Below are 25,777 nucleotides of genomic sequence, written 5' to 3'. Positions count from 1 at the left end.
CTGACACAGTGAATATGTTTCATCACACATGCACATATAAAGAATCACGTGAGCGTGCATGCCATATGATGTTATATTCATCACAAGCATTTATATTTCATCCATGTTGCGCACAGAAGCAGCGAAGCTGAAAAAAAATCGACTCAAGATGTCATCATTATATTTCATGTATCCTTGAAGTATAATGATGACATCTCGATGTACTATAGATTTACTATATACTGTGTGTATACTGAATATAGTAACTATTGGAATGGTCAGACAGAATATGAATTTGGTATTCATTGTTTTTATCTCGAGTTTAATACAGCAGAGATTATCAATGTTTTGGGTGGTTGTCAATTTGTTGTGTTTGTTACCCACACTTGAGCTCGTGTTACCTCATATAAATATATAGTATAAAGAGGTCTGAATGTCTTAACACTCTGGTTTGCACAAGCCTGCGCTGAGATGCCACACTGAACCTCCTCAGTCCTCACACAAGAGAAGTCAACTGAAAAAAATCGTTGTTGACAGCAGCTCTCCTCTGTGAGGAACAGGGTAGTAGCAGGAGCGGGAGAGTGAGGAGAGGGAGGAGGGAGAGAGAGTCTGAGGGAGAGAGAGGGAGAGACTTGTGCACTGAGAGCCAGCTTCATCCTCTATTGTGGTAAGCAGGCAAGGGAAGGCGTCTAAGGAGCGGACTTTAAACCCACAGGCGCAACACTGGTCACCGCTGTAGAGACCCCTGAAATCAAAGGACAAGGCAACATGGAGGAGGACATGGATGAGGGACAGACCCAGAAGGGTAAAGGAATGCCTTTTATCTCCATTGTTTTCCCATCCTTCTTTCCGATTGTGTTGTTTACCTTTGTGCCTAATCCCTCGCTGCTTTTCATTGTCTCTGATCTTGTGGATTATAAAACGAGGGTATGAAAATCAGTCGATCTGAATAGGTTATTGTATTTTTGTGTGCTGGAAGAAGTGTTTTCTGCCATATTTGTAATTAGAATTTTTTTAATGAATTCACCGATGATGCATTTCATGCACTGTGATGCATTTCATGCATTTTTAGTATTTTAAATGATTCTAAATAACGTGGCTGAGCAAATATGATCCTTTAAAAAAAAAAAAACAGATTGATAAATATTTTTAAATGACAGTGATTGTGTAGAGGGGTGTGTGCAGGGGCTGGATCCTGCGTGAGCGTGTGTGTGTGTGTGTGTGTGTGTGGACCATCTGATGGGTCTGTCTTTGTTTGCCGCGCATTTCTGTCAGTCTGTCTGAAGGAGGCTGAGACAGACAGGAGATCCGTCTTCTAGATGCAGTGGACATTTAAATAGTCGTCCAAATTCAGCCATTGTTTCCCCCTCTTTCATTTCATTCCCTTGGCTTGCTCCTTCATTTGTGTGCAGGAGCATTTGTTTGCTTTGTGTGAGAGGGAGCTTGCTATTTAAATACCACCATTTGCAGGGGCTGGATTTTGAGCGCGGGGAAGAAATCATTGTCTATAGAGAAAATATTTGCACATTATTGCATGGCGAGAAGCTAAAAGAAATGGAATAAAAATACCAGCCTTCTGAACTATTTCCCTCTTCTCGCTTCATCTATGACGGCTCTTTATATCTCAGCAATTCTTTTTTTTCTCCCTCCTCCCTTCTAAAGCAGTGTGATGATAGCAGCCATGTCAGGTCTGCTGTGCTTAGACTGTCTGTGAGCTTGTGTGATATTTAGCACATGAAATATGGGAGGGTCATTGATTTTTGCTCGACCTGCCAGTGTGTTTTGTCTTTGTATTTAGAATATGAAGATGCCATGCATGATTGGCTGGATCTAATCATTTAATCTGAGAATCCCAAATGCATAAAGCCTGTTAACACGGATCTATTTTGTTTCTCTTTTCTGTATTTTTAAGTTGGTTTGCATTTAATAGCTAGATGTTTGTTTGTTTTGTTTATATAGAAAATGCTTATTGTCCATAAAGTGCACCAGATGAACTTCCTCATAATCTAGAATGTTATGTATGTCTCATTTGTCCTGGTTTTCTTTTAATATCTTTTCATATGTACTGTGTGAGAATTCCAAATTGGATTATTATTGGAGGATTCCGGATCTGTTGGAATCTGGGAATCCCAAAAAAGCAAGACTGAGAACTTCACTGGGACAGATGAATTTACTTTGGTTTATTAGTCCATAAATATTATTACTGGTGTTATTATTATTATTAAAACATTAGAGGTGTTCAACACTGTCATTTACGTTTATGGATTTGATTTGAAACTTTACATTTAGGTATACTTTTTTGGGGGATACCTTACAATTTAGAAATAAAAGGAAATATAATTTGCTACAGTAACTGCAAACCACTATAGTTTTTAACTCAGATAAAGTCCAATAATCAGCTGTAGTTTATTCACAGACGTGCATTGACCAGCGCACTGACCCTACAGATGCACAATAGATGAAGTGGGGAACTAAGCGGCCTCATGGGAGAATGGACATTTCATTACCTCTCATGATTATTGGATTAGAGGACATTAGGCCGTTAACACAGACCGATACTATCCCACTCCTCGTCTTTTATTTATGACTTTTACCTCCAAATTTCTGTCATCGCCACTGTTGATGTCTGTTGGCTCTTAGCAGTCCCAACTGACTGTAACATCATCCTCTGATAAAATGATGATAGGAGGTGTTCATAAAGTCAGTGTTATAGAATCTCACAAAATGATACAGTGTGAGGGCATTTACACGCATATCATGTGTAGCCATGTAAATGCTTCAGACTATTTTCTATCAAATGAAGATAATAAGTGGTTTAGCTGGCACACACAGATTTTTGCTCATTACCTCACAGGTGTTTTGCCTGCCAAGTCAATGCACCCATGTCTTCTGCGCATGTGTTTACGTTCTGACGTCAGAAACTGACAAAAATGGGCAATTTCAAATTCTTGCAGTCAGATGTAATGAGCAGTCACCTGTTTTTTGTTACCGCATGTATGTAAACACTCACCTATAAGAGATATTTGTGCACATCATGTACTATCTTTAGTAGCATGGAACAAACTCCTGATTAATTAATGTCCAAATGGAGTTATGATTGTCATTGAGTGCATTTATATTTCATCCATGCATCTATTCTGTTTGAATTATGGCATCATTTTAATCCTGTTGTGTAAACATACTTCTCTTTTTCTCTAAGGTGTGGTGGATGTGCAAAGCACCACATTGTTTTAAACTGTGATGTTGCAATGGAAATTAAAACGTGATTCGATTCTATACCTCTGCGGGATGCACGTTATCTGGCAATCTTGTTTCCTTCCTGTTTTTTTTTTCTTCCCAAAAACACACCCTTGTTTGATCCAGAGGCAACCCTCTAATCTGGACACTCCTATTGTTCCCACACTCTGGTCAAACCTCTCAGGGACACTGAAGTTTCACTAATTGTCCTCAAAATTGAATCATAGCTATTAATAGAAAGTGAATTCAGTGCACCATTGTTCTCCCCATTGTTTCCAACAGGTCAAATGACCATGAGAACAGAGAGTGTCATGCAGGTTCTTCAAATTGTTTAATATTTTAAAAGAATACTGTTTTCTACCCATTTGGCGTATTTCAAATCCAGATACAAATGAGCTACATACAAAGGAGTCTAAATGGAAGGGAAGGTATCGAGGAAGATGCGGGAGGTATGAAAACCTTCTAGCTGCCCCATCATCAGCTAGGTTGGAGGAAGTAGTGTTGTCTTCGCCATTCCTACTGCGTTTGGCGCTGGACTGTGTTTTCCCCCCTGTAATCCTTGTGAATGTGTCTCCCATTCAGTCCGTTTGCCTCTGAATGTGTTGACACACGGCGCTGTAAGTGGGTCATGGTGCTCGCAAAGGCCCGGCCCATTCTCAGGGCCTGCACCTCCATCGCCATGGCAACCCTGCTGGTTGATTAAACATGCGCAGAGAAGTCGCATAGACGTGCGGTGATGAAAACCCGCTCGCTTTCAGGGAGGGGCCCGTGATAGAGACACACCGAGTCCCTCATGTAGCCACTTGATGTGATTGAGTTCAATTGAATTGGAATTCTTTTTATCTGAACAGAAAAATAGCATTCAGGGTAATGAAATGCTAATCACTTTAAATTGACAAATTATTCAAATCCTTTTCAATATTATTAAAACAAAGGCCGAAGAGGGTCCGATTGAGCTGATTATGAATGGAGAATAATTGACTGGGTGTAAAAAGGTAAAAATAAACAGCAAAGAAAAACGACATAACCAAAACTTGCATCTGTTTTCCTCTCCATCTGCCTGTTTTCTTTCATCTGTCGCAATCTCTTATCCGTTCACTCTCCCTTTCTCTCTCCCCTATGTGGTGCGGATTAGCGTTAGCGACTACAGCCCTTTGTTGCACGGTCTTTGAGTGCCCTGTGAGAACGTTTCCCCTCTGAACATGTCTGGATATCAGGGTGAGCACTGGTTCGCAGTGACCCCACAATTCCAGGGATTAATTGGAGGTTGGGGGTGGGGCGAGGCGGGAGTGGCACTGTGGCTGTCAGACTGACAGATGGGCGTTGGGGTTGGGTGGGGTGATCGAGGGACATGGGGGGAGGTGTGGGGGCCGGGGGGGTGGGAGCGGCAATTTCTTTATTATTAGAGGACCCTCCAGGATAGTGCTTTTGTTTATGTTCTTCGCGTTAGGCCTGTCTTTTGTGTGCATCGTTTTTGGTTTAACATCTGAAAACAATATCCAAATGCCAGTGTTATTTTAGTATTATTTATATATTATCATAGTATTTATTCATATATTATGCGTTAAGATTAATATTACATTTTAGTTACATTTTTTGTATTTTGCTTTTCAGTTTTAGATTTAGTCATTTCAATACTTATTTGATTTCAGGTAGTTACATTTCTCATTTTGTTAAGTTTTAGTTTTTATCTAATATTTTTTTAATTACAAAAAATATTTCAAATAATTTTAGATTTGGTTACCAATAACAACACTGCTGAATTCATTAATTCTGTAGTAGACTAGGTATCTATCTATGTATTTTTCATGAATTAATACAATTTAAGACTGGCTCCTCAAACTGTTTATTTTAAAGGGGACCTATTTTGCCCCCTTTTATGTCATAAAAGTATCAGGTGTTCCCAGAATGTGTCTGGGAAGTTTCAGCTCAAAATACCCCATAGATCATTTATTATATGATGTTGTAAATGTATTTTTGAGTGGAAGGAAAAGCATGCTGTTTTCGTACATATATCTTTAAATGGAAATGAGCTTCTGTGGATGAAAAACAACAACTCCCAGAATCCACTTGCTTCGCTGCCCTACGAGGCCACTCCCTACACCGCCCCCACCGCCGTTTTTTTTAAATCTTCATAATAATACAATAATTTTGTTCAGTTAGAGAATAAACACTACAATTAAAAACTCAACGTGTCATTTCAATAAGGGTGTTAGTGAGCCGAACGAAAGTCACGGGAAAAACGCAGCAGGAGTCATATTTCATTCATCACGAGAGCGAAGTAAGAACTGGGCAGAGCTGAGGTTAGCACGGCATTCATTCTCAGCGCGTGTCCAGTCTGGCTCATTTTCAGATCGCATATGGAAGCTAAACTTTCATCTGAATTCATTGAAAAGTTGAACACTCACTTTGCTCCGCACTGCTCCGTTATTAATGCCGATCCGAGCGGCCGTGCGTATTTACATTCTGTGAGTGAGATCTTTCCCCTGTGGGCGGGTTGTGCTAGAAAGCTGGATGTCAGACAGCGCTTAGAACTGTCACCGTCCCACAGGTGGGGCGCCTGGTGCTCTTTTTTTGATCGCCTTTTTTTCATATCATATATTATATAATTATCACAAATTAGGTATCATTTGAAAGCTTACAAACTCAAAATTCATCCTGTGAAAACCGTTTTGAAATCGGACATTGTGTTGCCATCGAAACGTTACTCTAAATTATTCTAGTGGGCTCCTCCCCTAGTGGGCGCTGTCATGTTTCATATTACAACAATTATTTTAACTACTTTATATTCAAAATCTTTTCCAATCTTGACAAAACGCATATTGTCGGAAAGGTCTGAGTCTCAAGGGTACATATTTGGTGACTGTTTTGTGATGGAAGTAATATTTGGACAGAAATTTACAGGAAAATGCATCAAAACAACAATAAATGGAATTTGAATGACACCCGGTGGCTATTTTTGGTACAGCACCCTAAACAAAATCTCATGGGGACTTCAATTTTTGTGATATCAACTTCAAATTTGGAACACAAATTGGTTAGACATATGGCTTTGATTTTATAGTAATTTTAGAGTAAATGCTTTTTTGTAAAATATATATTTTATATGAAATAAAAAATATTTAGTACAGTATTTTTCATTTACAGTAAATTTAAACTTCCATAACTATTTCATACTTTCATATTTTGAATTGCTTTCACTTCAGCAATAATCTGCAGAACGTCGTCTTTAAAACGAGACCAAACTTTGGTCTATTTTCCAAAGCATTCTTGAATTACAGCCCTTTAAGCTTGGATAGTGCATTTTCATGTGTATTCTCAAAAAGGGGGGTGACAGTTAAGAGGTTAAACTCTGCTTAACACACAAGGTTATGTCAAAAACATAAAATTCACAAAAGCACAGGCAGTTATATCTGTGAACGTAAACAGATTAGATCTGTGTATTAAAGTGAAAGCAGCATAATATACAGTACCAACTGTTAAATATGCAAACAACAAAAGAAGCAGAAAACTGTGCTTGATTGAATAACTTTAGTAGTTTTAATAAAAATAAATGTCTTACTTGAATGCTGCTGTTAACGGGTTAGTTCAACAAAGCGCAAAACAAAGCATCCGTGTCACTTCATAATTTTTAGGTTAAACCACTGGAGTCTGTTGTCAAGTCAAGTCAACTTTATTTATATAGCGCTTTTTCTTTTTACAATGCAGATCGTTTCTAAGCAGCTTCACGGTGTTAAACAGGACAATTAATGACAGAATTAAATTTTTGGGTGAACTAACCCTTTAAATGCTCTGGCAAGGAGTGAAACTCACTCAGGGGAGGAGCTAAGCTAATAGGGCAGATTCTGTCGCCAGTTGTGGGCGGGGCCTGTTCCAATGTGACGTCACAGTCTCCATTAATATTCAAGCATGTTTGCACTGATTTTATGGTTCAGTTTAGTATCTTGGGCTGCATTTTGGTTGCTTTCATAATGGAGAGTCGCACTAGTCTGTGGGGTCACTGCAAACCAGTGCTCACCCTGATATAGCCAGACATGTTCAGAGGGGAAACGTTCTCACAGGATTCTCAAAGAACGTGCAACAAAAGACTAATCGCTTATCAGATCTGTTATTAACCAAGTGTGCAATCTGCATGCATTTTTAATGCTGTTTCGTCTAACACCCCTGGGTGATATAAGGCTGCATTGTAATGTAATACAATTTGTGTTGGCTTCAGAACATGTGATTACTCTCAGCCAACCTGGGGCCCATTCTTCGTACGTGGATTACTCAGTTATATAGATTTTACTGTTGATGATTGGACATGATCCAGGATTGTTAGGTTCTTCGATGCTCATCCCGGAGTTGCTGTCATAGCAACAGGTCTGTAAGCTCAAACCTGCTCGGGAGGATTAGATTGACTCTTTTAATGCGGAGGTGATACTTAAAAGTCTTTCCCAGCCATTGCTAATTTCTTACAAGAGTACCCTCATTTAAAAATGAGTTTGAAAATATAATATATTGTTTAGTCTATAATAATATTGACACAGCTAGTTTTACCCTTTGTGTTGAGACTTATTTGTGAGGGAATAATTACCTAATAGTTTTATTGGAGTCTTACACATGCACGTGATGTATAGATAGTTTGCTGTGCATTAATTATGAATGGTGACTGACAGCTATTATGGGAGTGACTTGACGCAGATAGTAAAAAAATGCTGTCTGCTGTGCCATTTGAACAATTTTCTTGATCCTTAAGAAACTTTACTTAATGCTGTCACATAACAAATCTGCTTCACAGGTAAAATTAAATGAATTGCTAATTACAACAATGTAATAAAATTGCAAACCCTGTACAAATAAATCGTGAAATAATTGGGAATCATGTAACAACCATTACACGTTTCATTTATCTATTATAACCTTTATGTCGTAACTTTTAGGTCTAGAAATTCGTCAAGTTTTTCGTCAGGTGTGTGATTTTTTTAAATATGATGTCATTACGTTGCTGTCTTGCCACCAAACAGTTTAATAATCTACAGCAAAATAAAGCGATCTTTGGTGAGGGCTAAACAAATATGTTATTACTACAGTAGTAATTTCTCGCTTAGAAATGACATCAGAAGTGGAAAACGTTGGTCAAAAACACAACTTTCAGATGCCATCGTTCTTTTTCTAGCTCAACAGTCACCAAATTAAATGCACAGGATTGTGGGATATCAATGGCAGCGAAGGATACATCTATGCTGCCTTAAAAAATCGATCAGATGAAGGCATCTCAGGAGACAGGAAGTGAAGCTAACATGGATTCGGACGTGCCTGATGTGCTTTCATTGGAATGCGTCCTCCAGCATTTTTAAGTTTTCGGATGCAGCCATGGTTTCAAGTATCAATCTATCTGCCCTTTCCGATGAACACAAGAACATGCAGTAATCTCAGACAACTTAATCCAGATACTTTAATGCAGGTTTATATTACATGACTTTTGGCTGGATTTTGCTGTCACAGACAGATTTACAAGGTCTGCGGATTGCGCCAAATCGTAATGTACACACTTTAATGTACATGAATGCAAGGCGACAATTTGATCAAAATGGTTTTATACTGATAAACTAACAAGAAATATATTTTTAAAATGTAAATAAGTGGTCTTTGTTTGCCCTATACTTAACATTAGGATATATTTTATTTACCATCCGTTTTTGCTGAATAGACATGGACAGCTAGTCTTTTTATTTCTTTTTTTTTTTTTTTGGTCTCATCTTTTTTTCTGCACATTATGACTTCTCTAAAGTCTTGTGTAAATTAATGTGAGAAGACGTTTTTTTCGTTGTTGGTCTAGAGTTGCCGCTTTGCCAAAGATAATGTAGTTTGTGCACATGATCGGCATTGTGCTGTGTAGTATGAGAGCTGCTAAGACAAGAAGTTGACAGACGACAAGAAAACATATTGTGTAGTGAGCACCATGGCGATTCATGCAATCTCATAGCATTGTAGTGTGAGCTTGCCTTTAATCAAATCTGCAAATATGTTTGAAGAACCAAATTAGATATGGCATCTGTCAAATCATCTGTATTAAGTGAGGTACAAAGGTACCCCTGGAGACATGCAGTGGTTTCAACAGTACAAAGAGTCTCATAACAGGTAGTATTGTGTACATGCTAATACGGTTATGTGAACATGTATTATTTAGAATAATGGGAAAATATGTAATACTTAAAATAGTGTATTAGTACTCAGGGAGTGTGTTAGTCTGTTAATAATAAAATATATTATTATTAAAAGCAATTTTTTAAATGTTTATGCTTGCAACATTTTTAAGACCACAAATTCATTTGTTTTTTTACAGAACATAGCAAAGATCTGTAGATCTATTAAAGTTTCACAGACAAGGCCTGGATTAGGCCTTAGTTCAATAAGGACATTTAAGTGGCTTTTATAAACATGCCTTTGAAAAAAGAACATTACTGGTGTGCATCTTGAGACAAAACAATGGCACTGACATATTTTAAGTAGTTGCTTTCAGTTAAAACAGCTCAAACATGCATTTTAGTCTGGGACTAGGCTTAAAGGCACAATATGTACAATTTTGGGATTAAAAACCACTAGAACAATGTTATATATTTAGTTGACTTGTGTGCTTACCTTTTCCCAAATGTTTCCAAGAATGTTTAAATCCAGAGGAATAAGCAATTTTAGCCAGGACACGGACCGTGTCCATGTGTCGCCTATCAATGTCACCATACCCGCGTTACCCTCAATTTCCTGGCTTTTTTGTAAAAAACCATGGAAACACCAAAGACGCTTTTTAATTTATTATGTGTTTTATGAGACAGGTGAGCAACTGTTTGGATACATACATCAACAGAAAAATAATCATTGTTCCCTTTCAGTCGGTCACGTTTGACGTATGTCTCCGTTCCCTCCTTCAGTGAAGGAGGGTTACCATACGTAACCGAGACTTTATATAGCGCAACACAGTTAGTCTTATTGTTTAAATCTTGTTTTCTTGATTTACTGCGAGTACCATGTTTTACCATGACTAATATCGAACTAGCTTATTGCAGTGTGCATCAAGTGTCTCATAGTAGCTGCCGAGCGAGCGCACAACGAGTAGCTCGAATGTATCTAATACGATAATACGTTACCCCACATACACATGACCGGAAGAAGCGGAAGCTGTCTTCTGTGGCATAATAAAAGCTCCACTTCTCTCAAGCCGTGTGTTGCGCTTGTCTCTCATTAGCAATCGCTCCAGCGGCCTCGTTCCGCTCCAACAGCTTTCAGCCCCACCCTACTTCATACTACAGTAGCGTTAATAAATATTAGCTCATCCATGAATATGATTTCTGCCCGAGTCCCGTCAAATTCTTTTCCACTGGCTGTAGAGGTGAAGACAACAACTTCCATGTTTCCGCGAAATCAAGGCATCATCAAATCTACGCCTTTGTTTTGAATAAGCATCCCCTAGAGGCGAAAATTACATATTGTGCCTTTTAAGACTTGCATAAGGATAAATCTTTTAAACAAAAAATCAGATCCTGTCTATATTTTCACTCCTTGGGATCCACAGCAGTTTCTATGGCAACAGGTTGATCCCTTGCTGAAGCCACTGTAAAGCCAGGTCTGAGGTTCATTACAACACTATTACCATATTTGACAGTATTCAATAATTCACATTCAAGGCCTGAAATGGGAGCAATGGCCTCAACCAAAGCATGGTTGTAATAAGGACTGGCAAGCAAACACTGAGTTTGGAACATATGCGAGCTAAATCCCAGTTTATTCTGAAGTACAAATACCTACACTGTAGAAAATTCAGTTTTGAAAAACTATGTAGAAATGCTGCAATAAAAAACTGTATGTGATAAATGCTATTATATTTTATGAAAAGACAATGCATGTCACATGATGTCAGTGTACTGTAAAATATAGTAATAATATAAATATATTGTAATATATAATATAGTAATAATATACAAGTTATCATATCATTGATGTTGGAAATGTATATTTGATTTAACAATACACCCAGCTTTTTTATGCTTTTAGTAAAAAAAAAAATCAAATACCACGTCATCTCATAATGGCAGAAAGATTGTTACTGTGTTTTTACTGTACATTTCTGGAAACAGCTGTCTTTTTTTACTGTGAAATTAAATATTTCCGTACAGTGAATTATTTTAACAAATAAGTGTGTATTAAGTATGTGAATTAAAAACTCCCTAGAAACTATCACACACTTAAAAAAACAATGAAATGTCATCAACTTGACATCAAAACACACAAAGGGAACCGTTTGGAAAAACTCAATCAGAATGACTAAGTGCCAAAGTCCATCCTCTCATCCTCCCTTCCATTTTGTTATTCATGAATCATACTGTTATGATTCACTCTGATATATGATGCCAAGGGGAGAATTTAAAATAGTCTGCTGCAGGGACAATTTTGCACATCATTGGAGAGTAACAAATACACACACACACACAGAGAGAGAGAATGAACTGGACCTCACTCTGGACCCTCCGACTGAATGGATTGAGGATTTACTTCCAACCATCTGGGTACTTGTTAGTCTTGTCAGGCAGAGGCTAGACAGTAAGAAGAGCACAGTTGAAGATTGTGGATCTGTGCAAGAAAACTACTTTCTTAAAAGGCAAGAAAGTAATGGAATGGCAATAGGTACTGCTGAAATGAAACCGTTAATGAAACAATGGAATCAAACACAGACACAAAACATCTTTGAGGATCTTGTTCTCCCCAATCGTACCTTTCAAGATGAATAACATGATCTCTTTTTTTCTTTCGTTTCTCAGGATGTATGGAGTGTTGTCTGAAATGTCTAGGAGGCATCCCCTATCCATCCCTGATTGCCACCATCCTGCTGTATGCTGGAGTGGCGCTCTTCTGTGGATGTGGACACGAAGCTCTTTCTGGAACGGTCACCATCCTCCAGAACTACTTTGAGGTGACCAGGGGACCTGGAGATGGCCTGGATGTGTTTACAATGTAAGTGAGAGCAGCACTTTTAAACCAGCCATCTCTCACTGTAGATTTTCACATACATAAGTACCACACTGCAAAAAAGGGATAATAATTTGGTAGTAAAATAGTAATGCTGGTATGCAGAAAAATAATACTTAAAATAATGTTAGTTTGTTTGTCAATTATAAAATATAAAATATTATTATTTAAAAATCTATATTTTTAAAATGTTTAAATGCTTTACAACAGAAAAAATGTCTTATTTGAAAAGCAAACTTGCATAATAAAATATGAATACTAGTTTTTTTTTTTTTTTTTGAAATTACACTACCTGTCAAAAGTTTGAAAACATTAAAATTTTTAATGTTTTTGAAACAAGTATCTTATGCTTACAGAGCCTGCATTTATTTAATAAAAAATACAGTAAAAGATTTATATTGTGCAATATGATTACAGTTTAAAATAATTGGTTTCTATTTTAAATACATTAACAAATGTAATTTATTCCTGTGATCAAAGCTGAATTTTCAGCATCATTACTCCAGTCTTCAGTGTCACATGATCCTTTAGAATTGATTCTAATAGGCTGATTTACTGCTCAAGAAACATTTACTTTTATTATTATTATTATTATCAATATTTCTTTGCTGTTTACTATTTTTGTGTAAAAAATTATATAATTCAAACATTTGTGGTAAGATTAAAAAAAGAGAGAAATGTATAGTTCTATTCATCAAGGATGCATTAAACTGGTGAAAAGTGACAGTAAAGACATTTATAAATTATAACGGTACAAAATATTTTCTATTTAATAAATGCTTTAATCATTTTAATACATTTAAAAAAAAAAAATGATTCCATGCAGCACAGGACTGCTTAAAGTGACCGTACTGACACGTTAGATTGATAAACAAATAAATGAGAAAATAAATAGCGTGCTTGATAGTTCTTTTAAAGTGCAATAAACTGTGCAAGATAATTGATAACTGTATTTGGCACACAAAGCGTGTGCACAGAAATCTGCCTCTCCGACAACGTGCGATCTGAGGCTTACGTGGATTATTGGGTTTGAACGTTCAAATACACACACTTACTGTTTGTGTCAAAATGTCCATCTTGGCAAGTATTCACTTTAATACAGTTGGTTATGTCTTAAAGGGATAGTTCACCCAAAAATGAAAATTATCCCATGATTTCTGAAAGAAGAATGTCATGGCTCGAGGGTGAGTAAATCATGGGGTAATTTTAATTTTTGGGTGAACTATCCCTTTAAGTGAAGGTAGTTGGCAAAGAAAACTGATGTATAAATTAGATATGTGCTTTAGGTCTTAAAGAGACAGTTATCAACCTAATAAAACTAATATTTTTACTTGAATACTAAGCTAAATCTACAAGAAAAAATGTGTGTCTGTTCTATTGTGTTTATTTGTACTTTTGCTCGTAATTTTCTTTTTAATTTGCTCCTTTGTATCTTTGTTTACTTCAATATTTGCTTAATAACTTTTTAACATATAATAGGCTAGGTTTGCAGTGGTATGGAAATAGTGACGCTGTTAAGTACTGATATTAAAATGGCACAAAAAAATAAATCATTTTTAGATAATTTTGAACTTTATAAATGCCATCCATTTAACAAAGGCAAAAAATCATACTTTTAAGTGTTTATCCATTTATCCATCTTCCTGTACAGAAAGGATTTATGTGTAAATTATCTTTTGTGTATATGTGCTGCATGCTTGTGTGTGGCTTAAACTTAACATTTGTTAATTAAGCATTTATTACTTTAATATTGTAATACTAATTACAGCGAACAATGACACAACAAGCGTGTTTGTGTGTGTTTGGGCACGGGTGCATATGTGTTTAAGTGTATGTGTGTAGTGGACAATCTCTTGTCTTTTATGTATTGCCTTGTCATATTGTTCTTATAGAATATGAAAAAAATATAACTTAAATACACAGTTACATATTACATTTTAGGGGTAAATCAAGCCTTTGACTTAACATGACTGACAAACCTCCATTTTGACCAAAGTAATTCACACATTTGCTTAGATCCACAACTATGCTATACTAAGTTTATGACCATGTTTTGTAGTTTACACTGACTTATATTAACATGTAATAATGTCCAAATGATCTATTTTAATTGAGATGCTAGATTGATTACTTAAGTAACAGGTTGAATTCACTTGGCATGACCAAAAAAAAAGTGTGCTCTGGTTTGCCTACAACTCTCCTTGTGCTTGAGTCCAATATGGATTGAGTAATAATCTTAATTTGTGGTCATGTGACTACTTTTGTTTGTTCCTTAGATACAGCTTGACTTATCCTGTTCTTTCCTAAATCTAACTAAAATTATTGAGGTTAATGCTTACAACAAATGTTTTTAATCTAATTTAAACTTTTTATTTTATTTAGCCTAATGGAAAATACTACACTGGAAATGTATTTTTGCAGAGCATAAAACATTTTTTTTTTTCGAAAAGTATTTTTTTCTACCATGCATGGATATATAATGATTGACTTTATTTCCTGTTTCCCACAGCATTGACATTATCAAGTATGTGATCTATGGCATTGCCTCAGCGTTCTTTGTGTATGGCATTCTTCTGATGGTGGAAGGCTTCTTCACCAGTGGGGCCATCAAGGACTTGTATGGAGACTTCAAGATCACCACCTGTGGACGCTGTGTCAGTGCATGGGTGAGAACTCATTGGGAGAACTTCATGCCATGTAATACAGAAAAGGGCAACGACAAAGCCACTAAGAATAACTGCCGCACATAAAGATGGCATCCGTTTATAGGCTATAAAAGATAACATAGTGAACTCTGGGAGTTTTATTCTCCTCTATTGCCAAGTGAAACAAGATATGGTGTTCGAGATTTCGTTTAATTTCCCTTTAATAGAGACTTTTCTATGATACTTGTAGTATTTTACCATTTATGTTTTAGTTTTCTAAAATGATATGACATTCTTGCTGCTTATAATTGTGCCTTTTATTTAATTCCCTTTAATTTAGTGCTTGATTGGGTATTTGGACATTAGTCTTAATCCTTCTTTTCCTTCAGTTCATCATGCTGACGTACATCTTCATGTTGGCTTGGCTGGGAGTGACAGCGTTCACCTCTTTGCCTGTCTTCATGTATTTCAACATCTGGACCATTTGCCAAAACACGACCGCTCTGCAGGGAGTACGTTTATGTCTTGATCCGCGCCAGTTTGGTATGTTTCACAATCTGTGGGTTTCACTGTCAAATGTTTAGGTGTGGTTAAGTTTCAGTGATCATTTTTTGTTGTTTATTGGTTATCCAAATTAAAAAGTGTAACATCCATTCCTATACCCTAAAAACACAGATTGCTCTTGAGGAATGACAAAAATGATTTATTTTAGGTGTTGTGCCCCTTGGGGAAGATACCTCTCTATGTGTAGGATCAGAGCACACAACAGGATCAGATAAGTTCTACAAAATGTGTGAATCGAATGAGGTAAGGAAACATCTGTATAAAGTATAGACTGTTTCACTAGATTCACAAAAGTCCAATGTTTTCAAATAGTTGTATAAATCATTTCCTCAATGAAAAACAATCCAAGACTCATTTCTCTCTCAATATTTTATTCTGAAAGCTGGATATGACTTTCCATCTGTTTGTGTGTGCGCTGGCTGGGGCTGGAGCTGCAGTTATTGCCATGGTGAGTTTTGACAAATACCTACAATTATACTTAGTCCATACACTGCACCTGGAAAACACTGCATGACAACACTAGACATTATACGCGTCTTCGGAAATGGTTACAGAGAAATACTGGGCATCATACACTAAACGACTGAGGATTATACACTACCAGACTTTCAAATCGTTCCGAACACAACAAACTTGCAGAGAAAAACTTGTTGTGAAACAAACAGGAGATGACCACAGTAGTTGTTGTAGAGGCTATGTATTCTTGGGTTGGTAGACGCGGTCAGTATGGACTCTAGAAATTACAGGTGGCATTCAGTGGCGCAGTCAGTTGTTTTATCTGTGCTGATAAGATATATATTGAGGCAAATTTTTTATGCGCGTTCTGTTAGTTTACTATTGTATTGTTATTTTTTTTGTATTGTATTTTATTGCAACACTGGTAGATAGAGGACGTTTCAGTAGCAACGTGTCGTACACTATATAATGTGTTCAAAATATCACAAATGTTTTGACATCCTCCAACTGGATGAAATAATAGCCTGAAGCTAAAAATGATGAGTCTGTGCTCATCATACACTAATATGCGGTTTTTCCGACTGCCCAAAATCTGCAGACTGGCACCGACTTTCTCCAACTATTGTCGACTCATATAGACTACAAATCAGGGCAAAAATCTGAACAAAAGTCATGTTGTGTAAGAGGTTTTACATATGACTTCAAGGGTTAGTTCACCCAAAAATGAAACATCTTTCATTAATTACTCACCCTCATGTCGTTCCAAACCTGTAAGACCTTCGTTCATCTTCGGAAAACACAAATGAAGATATCTCTGAGCTCTCTGACCCCTCCATTGACCGCAATTTAATCACCACTTTCAAGGCCCAGAAAGGCAGTAAAAACATTGTTAAATAAAATAGTCCATGTGTCTACAGTGGTTCAACCTTAATGTTATGAAGCGGCGAGAATACTTTATTTGCGCAAAAAACAAACAAAAATAACAACTTTATTCAACATTTTTTTCCCGTCTGTGACAGTCTCGCTGTTGATGTAGTGTAAAAAGTGCAGCACTTCCGAGTTCTATAATAATATCTGAAATATCTTAATATGGGTTTGGCATGACATGAGGGTGAGTAATTAATGACAGCATTTTCATTTTTGTGTGAACGAACCCTTTTATTACCGAAACTAATGTCTTAAAGCTACACTGTGTAACTTTTTTAGTTTATTCTTAGCTAAAAACACTTAGTTCTTTCAAAAATATATGTGCTCATTAATATATATTTACTTCTTTCAAGTAATAAAGTATTCTCTAAGTTTATAATATGCCACTGAAAATACATACGGCTGAGGGGTTCGAATGCGGGTCGCCATGTTGCCCCTCCATCTTGAAAGTACATTAGCCAAAGAGGGACATACCCGTAAATTTAAGCTTCGCCTTTCGCGTTTTAACACTCGATGGCACCGTGTCGAATGTGGACGAGGTCGAACTGGAAGCCATGTTAATCTTGAACTAAATCGGCCACCGTAGGAGTTAAAACAAAATCGGAATTGAGAGGAACAGAAACTAAAATTCACTGGATGGTCATATACCTTTTCCCCACTAGATGGGGGAAAATATCACACAGTGTAGCTTTAAACTAATTTTGTTATGAAAAAAAAAATGGATTTAACAAAAATACAAAATTAAGTTAACCGCTTAAGTTCAGGTAAATCTTTCAATGTTCCTTGCACATTAAATGAACTACCTAGATGTAAAGTTTAAAGTATATCACTCTGTGAATCAATCATGATTATTTTAATGGCTTTTTAAAGGATGCATCCTAAAAACCAACCAAAACACTCTGTTTAGTATAATATGTAACTTGCACCATTTTTTTTAGAAATTCATTTATATTTCAAAATCTGTTTCAAAGACTATTCAATTGCTTGCTTATTCATAGCAGGTCATAAATTAATTAGTTTTATTCTGGCCTTTTTAAATGAATGCAATGCAAAGAATGTTTCCCTTTCAACATAATATTTGATATCATGGTGATTGAAGTCCTAAAGCTGACAAAAAAAAAGAAAAAGTTTAATTTCCTCCTTTTAAACTGGCAACAGTGTGTTTATTTGTGTGATGATGAGAGCTGAATCAATGACATCACCTGCTTCAGCACCTTTATGCGGATCTAAACTGAAATGGGATAAAGTCATGAATTACTGTCACTATTTTCCTAGTGCATCCTGGGGAGTAGGGGGTGCAATGGGGGCATTGTCAGCTCTCTCTTATTGGCTTTTCTTTGTTATTTAACATCTTTGTGCCTACACCCCCCCCCCCCCCCCCCTCTCTCTGTCTCTCTCTCTTCGTCTCTCACACATACACGGAGAGACGCTGGGTATGTCGTTCTGTTGTCATGGAAACTGGGAGAAGAAAGGCCCTAGAGCTTGTAGCAAGCAGCACTCAGTAATTTGCGAGGAACCATTTTCTGAAAAAGAGAATGTGGTTGTTAGTCTGGGATGATGTAGCAAATTATAGAAAGAGATTTTCTGTCCCCTGCTGTGGAAAGAGCAAATTTAACTCATTGTTAAACACAATGCGTCACTGGGAAGGGTAATACTAACCAAGCTTTTTCTCGTAAAGAAGAGAAATTCAGGGTGTGGCCCTATTCAAATGAGCATGCATAATGTGAATCTGATTTTCATAATGGTGCACTGAAGTAAGTAGTGTATAGTGGATGCTCTCATGCAGGACAACAGTTCACTCTTAACCTATATATATATATATATATATATATATATATATATATATATATATATATATATATATATATATATATATATATATATATATATATATATATATATATATATATAATTTAAAATCAAGACTGCTTTCACCCCACACACTTCCTTTGATATCTTAGACACATGTAAAACCTTTGCTAGTTGTCATAATAAGAACTAAGGGCCTTCGTCAAGGTATTTTTGTACATAGGCTATTGAAGTGTAGACTGTAGAATTTCCTCCTATCCAAGGCACAATGCCAGCACTCATATGAGAGGAGTCTGGCTGCTTTACAATGCTGCCTCCTGCTGGTGTCACTGCTAATTTTAGAGTGACAAACATGCGTCATCACAGTCTGCTAAGATCTTATTCCAAATACACAAATGAGACTATTAACAGCCTTGCTAAGCATGAGACTTCTTTAAAAAACATTTAAAAAACACACAGTGGACATTTAAGTTTCAATCTGTCGAATACATAGTGCGACCACAGCTGCGACACTAGCGCACTAGATCAATAGACCTTAATTACAACGCCATTTTTTTAACAGGAATGAAATGAGGCTGTGAAGTTATTTAATGTGTTTTGGATTGTTCTGCTAAAACACTGCAAAAATATCTTTCTGAGACATTTCAGTAGACAATTGCCCCAGACAATATGAGCTGTGGAAAATTATGCAGGATATTTAAGCAGCTTTTCACAGCAGATGCCATTGAAAATACGGTAAGCCTATCCCTCACAGCCTTGCTTTCATACCTGTCATGATGCTGCTCTAAATAAGGTTTACTAGTCAGTAGAGCGTGCATGTTATGACCTGGGCTGCGTCCGAAAACCTAGACAGCTGACTTGTTGCCTCGCTGCCTTATCAGACAATGACTTGTAAGGCAGCGTTTGTGCATGAAGGCACCTCATGAAAGACTTCTAAGACAGTGTAACAGTTTAATGATCTACGGCAAAATAGAGAGAGCTTTGGTGAGAACTAAACAAATATTTAATTACTACATTAGTAATTTCTCGCTAGAAATGACATCAGAAGTGGAAAATGTTGGTCATTTACACACAAACTGACCATCAAATGCAACTTTCGGACACCTTTTTTAAAAAAATTTTTTTTAGCTCATTTGTCTTAGAATGGAACGCATAGGATTGTGGGATATCAAAGGTAGCAAAGGATACATTTATGCTGCCTTCAAAAATCTGACATCTGACTTTCCGGATGCACTGTATATTAATCTTACTTTTCTTCTGCAAAAAATTGCAAAACAACTGTAAATAAACTATAAATATTAATTGTGAACAGTCAAAGCAAATTATGTTATAATGTTGCTCATACTGTTATTTACCGCATTTTAAAAGGTCTGTATCCCTTGAGATACTTTGCCAGATTAGGTTAAGAAAAAAAGGATTAACCACATAAGGTAAACTGGTCCCCCTGTACAGGTTATTGCATTATGACAGGTGGGGGGTGGGGGAGCCAGTAGTAATCTCATTCCAGGACCGGGGCCCTTAGGGAAGATCCTTATAGGCCTCTGGGCCCCGTGTACACAGTCGCCCTTCTCAATCTTTTTGAGTTAAATTTTTTTGTGCAAATTTCAATATTCACATAACTGATATTATTGCGCTTAGTTAACTACATTTTTACTTGGATATTTTTGTGCAGGGTTTCTCTCCTCAGGCTACCATCCTGCAAAGTCCAACACTGATCAAACACACCATAAAAATCTAACCAAAGTCTTCAGGATTACTTAGGAAATGATATGTTGTATCATAAATTACATTATATGAATACTGGACACAGCAGTGTAAAACTACAAGGTCTCAATTTTAGGACACTTAGACATTTCATACATGCAGTATATGTTGCATATTACATATTTTTGCCATCAAAATAAAAAAGGCAACATATCCTGGGAGATACAACTCATAAAATGCGAACTATATCAAATATTTTAAAAATTCCTTTGGATATGTTTTACTTAAGTCCAGATGATATAAAAAAAGTGACATTAAGTACATTTTTGCTGATCATTTTCCACTCTTGCCTATTTAAAGGGATAGTTCACCCAAAAATGAAAATTAGCCCATGATTTACTCACCCTCAAGTCATCCTCCTAGGTGTATATGACATTCTTCTTTCAGACGAATACAATCGGAGTTATATTAAAAATGTTCTGGCTAATCCAAGCATTATAATTGCAATAATAATTGCTCTGTTTTTGAAGTCCATAAAAAATGCACCTGTCTGTCGAATAACGTGCTCCACGCGGCTCCGGGGTGTTAATAAAGGCCTTCTGAAGCGAATCAATGCGTTTGTGTAAGAAAAATATCCATATTTAAAACTTTATCAAGTAAAGTTCCAGCCGATCGCCTTCCGTGGAAAAGTGTTGAAAGTTGAAAATGAAACTCAAGATTTGTACCTGACGTCATGACGAGCCTACCTGGTCGAGTTAGTCTTTCGATCGGCAGGGGAACTTTCAACACTTTTTCCATAAATTGAACAGGGAAGGCGGTCGGCCGAAAGTTTACTTGATAAAGTTTTAAATATGGATATTTGTCTTACACAAACGCGTCGATTCGCTTCAGAAGGCCTTTATTAACACCCCAGAGCCGCGTGGAGCACGTTATTTGATGGAAGGATGCATTTTTTATGGACTTCAAAAACAGAGCAACTATTACTGCTATTATAATGCTTGGATTAGCCTGGACTTTTGTAATATAACTCCGATTTTATTCGTCTGAAAGAATAATGTCATATACACCTAGGATGACTTGAGGGTGAGTAAATCATGGGCTAATTTTCATTTTTGGGTAAATTAACCCTTTAACGGTTAAATTCAATCTGGCCATGTGTGTACATTTTTTTTTTTTAAATGTGTCTGAATAATATTAATATATATATATTTTTTTATAATAATTGGATAAGATTTATAAGTTTAAGGATGTTTTATAAGAACAATTGTATTCGAATAATAAAAAACAAAGATTTAGTTGACTCTGCGTTGACGTTATTTAATATTATATGGTGTTGTTTCAGATCCACTACCTGATGGTGCTGTCTGCCAACTGGGCCTATGTGAAGGATGCATGTAAAATGCAGAAATATGAGGACTGCAAGTCCAAGGAGGAGCAGGAGCTGCATGACATCCACTCTACACGCTCCAAGGAACGGCTCAATGCCTACACATAAGACAGGAAGCAGCAGTGAGGGCGAGAGGACCCTCAGTGCTTTCACTTCCTGTTGAAGGGAGTTTTGGCACTGGTGCAGTCCAGGTGGTGTGTCGTATGACCAACCCCATGGCCAACCCATTACCTCTCGCACAAACATTATTATTGTTATTATTATTGTTATTATTATTAGTGCTAGCAGTAGTGTTGTAGTTTTTTCACATTATTGTATTTCATTTTTAAGAGATTGTGCTGGTTCTTTTTTCCACCACATATTACAATTTTTGAAAATATTTCTTTTTTTATATATATTTTAGCATCGATACATGAATCATTCTTATGTAGAGGGTCGGTTATTGGGGGGAAAAGCACATTTTTCATGTGTGTCTGTCTCTTAAGGTCTCATTATCAAAGACTTAAATCATGAAAAAAAATTGGTAAAAAAATAAACAATTCTCCTCTCTCTTTCTTTCTCTCTCTCTCCCTCTCTTTCTCTCCTTTTTTTAATCATCAGAAGGTATGAAGCCCAATACCAGCAGATCATTCTGCATTATTTTGGTAAAAGAAAACTCAAAAAACTGAGACAGAAAAGACAAAAAAACTAAATTAAGATATAACAGATGTACCATAAAGTGTTTATTTATTATTTTTCTACAGATGTCATTGCATAGCTTATCAAGATGATTACAAAATAACAAAATGGTTATTATTTGCTTGCTGTGCTAGTCAGGTTTTCAGACCGCATCGTGCCAGTAGGTGGCGTTGTAACTTCTCTGAGAGGGAGAGGAACTTTCTGACCACTTTCAAGTGGACATTAAGCATTGAAATCTTTCCGTAGTGTCAGCGACCCCCTCTTGGGCAACAATGCAACTCTCCCTTTACTGGAAGCAAGCGACACATGCACAAGCCTACAGCGTTATGACCCCCTCTTTTTTGATTTTCCTACACAAATAGATAGACACAGTAAAGCCGTCAGGGTTTTTATTTGACGCTTTTCATTTTCAGCTTTTGTACAAAGTCAATGTGTAAATGTATGTACTGTACTTAGCACTTAAACTTCAGGTGAATTCGTATTAGACTGAAAAACGCATTCCATGACATGATAGGGTGGGTGTTCTTCTGAAAGCATAAGAAAAAAGACAGGTGAAGTGAACACAGTAATGTTTTGTGACAGATCACTTTGTTTCAGTGGGGGTTTTTTTTCTTTACAAAGGGGAACATGACGATGAAAACAAACATTTAAAGACCTTATACTATTATCTTGATGACAGTTACTCGTTGTCTTGCTAACAAGTCATTATATTGGACAATGGAGATGTCTTATTATTTGAATGCCTGGCAAATCATGTTCTGTCAGTGTTTCTAAAAGCTAGTTTCGTGCACTTATTTGACCATTTTGTGAGCTCTTTCTTGGTGTAAGTGCATCGGGGTGCCGGCTGCCAGTCAGACCCCTGTAATGTTAGGTAAAGACTGTGAACCTAAGTGTTATTTGTGGCATGGTCATGCATTCAATGGTAATCGTTTTTACTGGATCAAAAAAATAATAATAATGATGATAATAATAATAATGAAAAGAAAAAAAAATCTAAGAAAAAAAAACAAGAAAAACAGTTTTCATTTCATCTTTTTATGAGTTTGTTATATGCGACTGTCTTGCTGGGTCATCCCCTTTCTCATAATGTGCAGTAATTTGAATCCTATGCTGAATACATGCGCTGAAACTCCTACTCTTCGATGGTTTAGTGTTTGATTTGTGCCTGTTTACTTTGTGGTGATCTCTCTAACTCCCTCAGAGTCCTCCTCTCACCTTTCTATTACTATTGCTTGTTGAGCCCCTAACTTAATGCGTTCTCTCTCTCTCTCTCTCTCTCTCTCTCTCTCTCTCTCTCTCTCTCTCTCTCTCTCTCTCTCTCTCTCTCTCTCTCTCTCTCTCTCTCTCTCTCTCTCTCTCTCTCTCTCTCTCTCTCTCTCTCTCTCTCTCTCTCTCTCTCTCTCTCTCTCTGTCCTCGTATACTAGTCTTTTTGTACTCTCACTAAAGAATGCTTATAGTAGAAAGCTGTACCCTTCATTTGTTTTGTACATAAATGTGCCAACCGCTTGACAGTGGCTTTTCTGATCTGTAGGGACAAACTGCTTGCATAAATAAACTACACTGGTGTACTTGTTAATAAATACTCTACGGTTGTTGTTGTTCTTAACAATCTGTCATGTTTGAATTCACATACACTCTACATATTTCCTCAGTTTATCTTGTGGTCAAATCTAAATTAATTGGTTTTACTTAGTAAAATAATCTGACTAAATGGGTGGTAAAATGAAAAAAAAATAAAGCACTTTGAGGGAACAATTGTACTTTTTAAAGTATTTGCATTTGGTTTGCATGTAGTTTCACATTACAATACTGCATGTGATATGACAACATATGACAATATATCTTCAAAGTTTGTGATGTGTTTTTATAAACAGATTTTTTTTTTTTCAGAAAAAAATCTTTATCTTTCAGAAATCATTGTAATGAAGCATTATTATTATCATCAATGTTGAAAACCGTTGTGTTGCTTAATATTTGCTTAATCACACACTGAACTTTGGAATGGTAGTGTTTCTACAGGTCTGTTATTTTCATTTAAACCACATGGTGGCAGGCTACAAAAGGACAATTCTCTCGTCTTCATAAAGGCCTTATAATTAACCATATGCTTCCACAGCAGTTGACTATATGTCATAAGTTATGTTTAATAAATACATTTTTTACAGTGGACTATACATCTATATTCATTAACATAAAAATAATATACATGTAAACATATTTACAAATCTCAACCTATTCAAATTGAAAAAAAAAGTTTCACTAAAACTAAAAAAAGAAAGAAAAGAAAAAATATAAAAAGTTTTTAAACATAATTTACTGATGGAAAAAACAGAAATGATTGAGATTAAGGTAAATGCATGGAAATCAGATGTGGCAACAACATAACAAAAGGATTGACATATTTCATGATTAATTATGCATATTTTCTATTCATTCTCAAGCGGTGTAAATTTATGTATAAACATAGGCTACCCGTGGGAATAATTTTGACAAAGGGACATCTGTTTATTCCCTAAATCAGGTGATAAACTAGGCTAACTTTTTTTTCATGTATTGTTAGATAGTCAGTAGGCCTATATGTTATTCACTAAATATTTTCTGAGGTCACGTGAGTCATGAAATGTTTATTTTTTATTGGCAAAATATTTTATTCATAAATGTAAATTTTCCTTAACAGTACCCAAATGAAATAACTTTCTTTGTGACTTCAACCATTTAGCCTAATTATGACTCTAAAAAGAATTTACGACCAAAAAGTGTTACATTTGTGAGATTGTAGGCCTATGATAATCTGTTGAGTGTTAGGTAACTTGATTCACAATTTCTTCCTTTCCCAAAAAGTCTTCCTTTATTTGTATTTATCCTGTCATCCATTGTTGTATTTCATTGTTGTATGTAGGTGTTCGAAAAAAATTTTTTATATTTGTATTTGGATGGTTTACCAAATAAAAAAAGAGGACACGGATAATTTCATAAAGATAATTTATTTTGCGGATAGCCTACAGCTTGTTAAACAATATAAAAACAATAGGCTACGTCACATGTATCAGAAAATCCATTTAAGCATACATATTATATTTTCACTCCATTAAAAGTAGCTATTTAGCCTATTATAAAAACTGCCGTATGCACTTGTACAAATCATTTGTTAATTAACCTTTAATAATAACGTAGGCTACCATGCTGACAGGGTTGCCTGTATAGTTTCCAATTCCAACATTGAGTTTTTCATTAAAAAAAGATCCCCCAATTCTCAAAAGTTGGCAGCCCTGCCGCTGTCATATATCTCTGAACTCAGACAGAACAGTTTGGCCTGTCTGCCACCTGGTCTACTCTTAGTAAATCATGACCTGTACTTCAGCTTACACACAGGTGTCATCTACCCTC

General features: G+C 36.3%; 1 protein-coding gene across 1 annotated transcript; it reads left to right on the top strand.

The window, feature by feature from the left end:
- Nucleotides 1-542: 542 nt before the first annotated feature.
- gpm6aa (glycoprotein M6Aa) lies at nt 543-23,994 on the top strand. The gene is made up of 7 exons (XM_079838413.1): nt 543-784; nt 12,012-12,204; nt 14,729-14,885; nt 15,254-15,407; nt 15,577-15,671; nt 15,811-15,876; nt 21,667-23,994. The coding sequence occupies exons 1-7, from the start codon at nt 748-750 to the stop codon at nt 21,817-21,819; spliced, it is 855 nt and encodes a 284-aa protein (XP_079694539.1). The 5' UTR covers nt 543-747; the 3' UTR covers nt 21,820-23,994.
- The last annotated feature ends 1,783 nt before the right edge of the window (nt 23,995-25,777 follow it).

This window comes from Gobio gobio (genome assembly GCF_949357685.1).
Source record: "Gobio gobio genome assembly, chromosome: 16".
Classification (NCBI taxonomy): Eukaryota; Metazoa; Chordata; class Actinopteri; order Cypriniformes; family Gobionidae; genus Gobio; species Gobio gobio.
The sequence above is the reverse complement of the archived record's forward strand: the minus strand, read 5'-3'. Positions and strand labels throughout refer to the sequence as shown.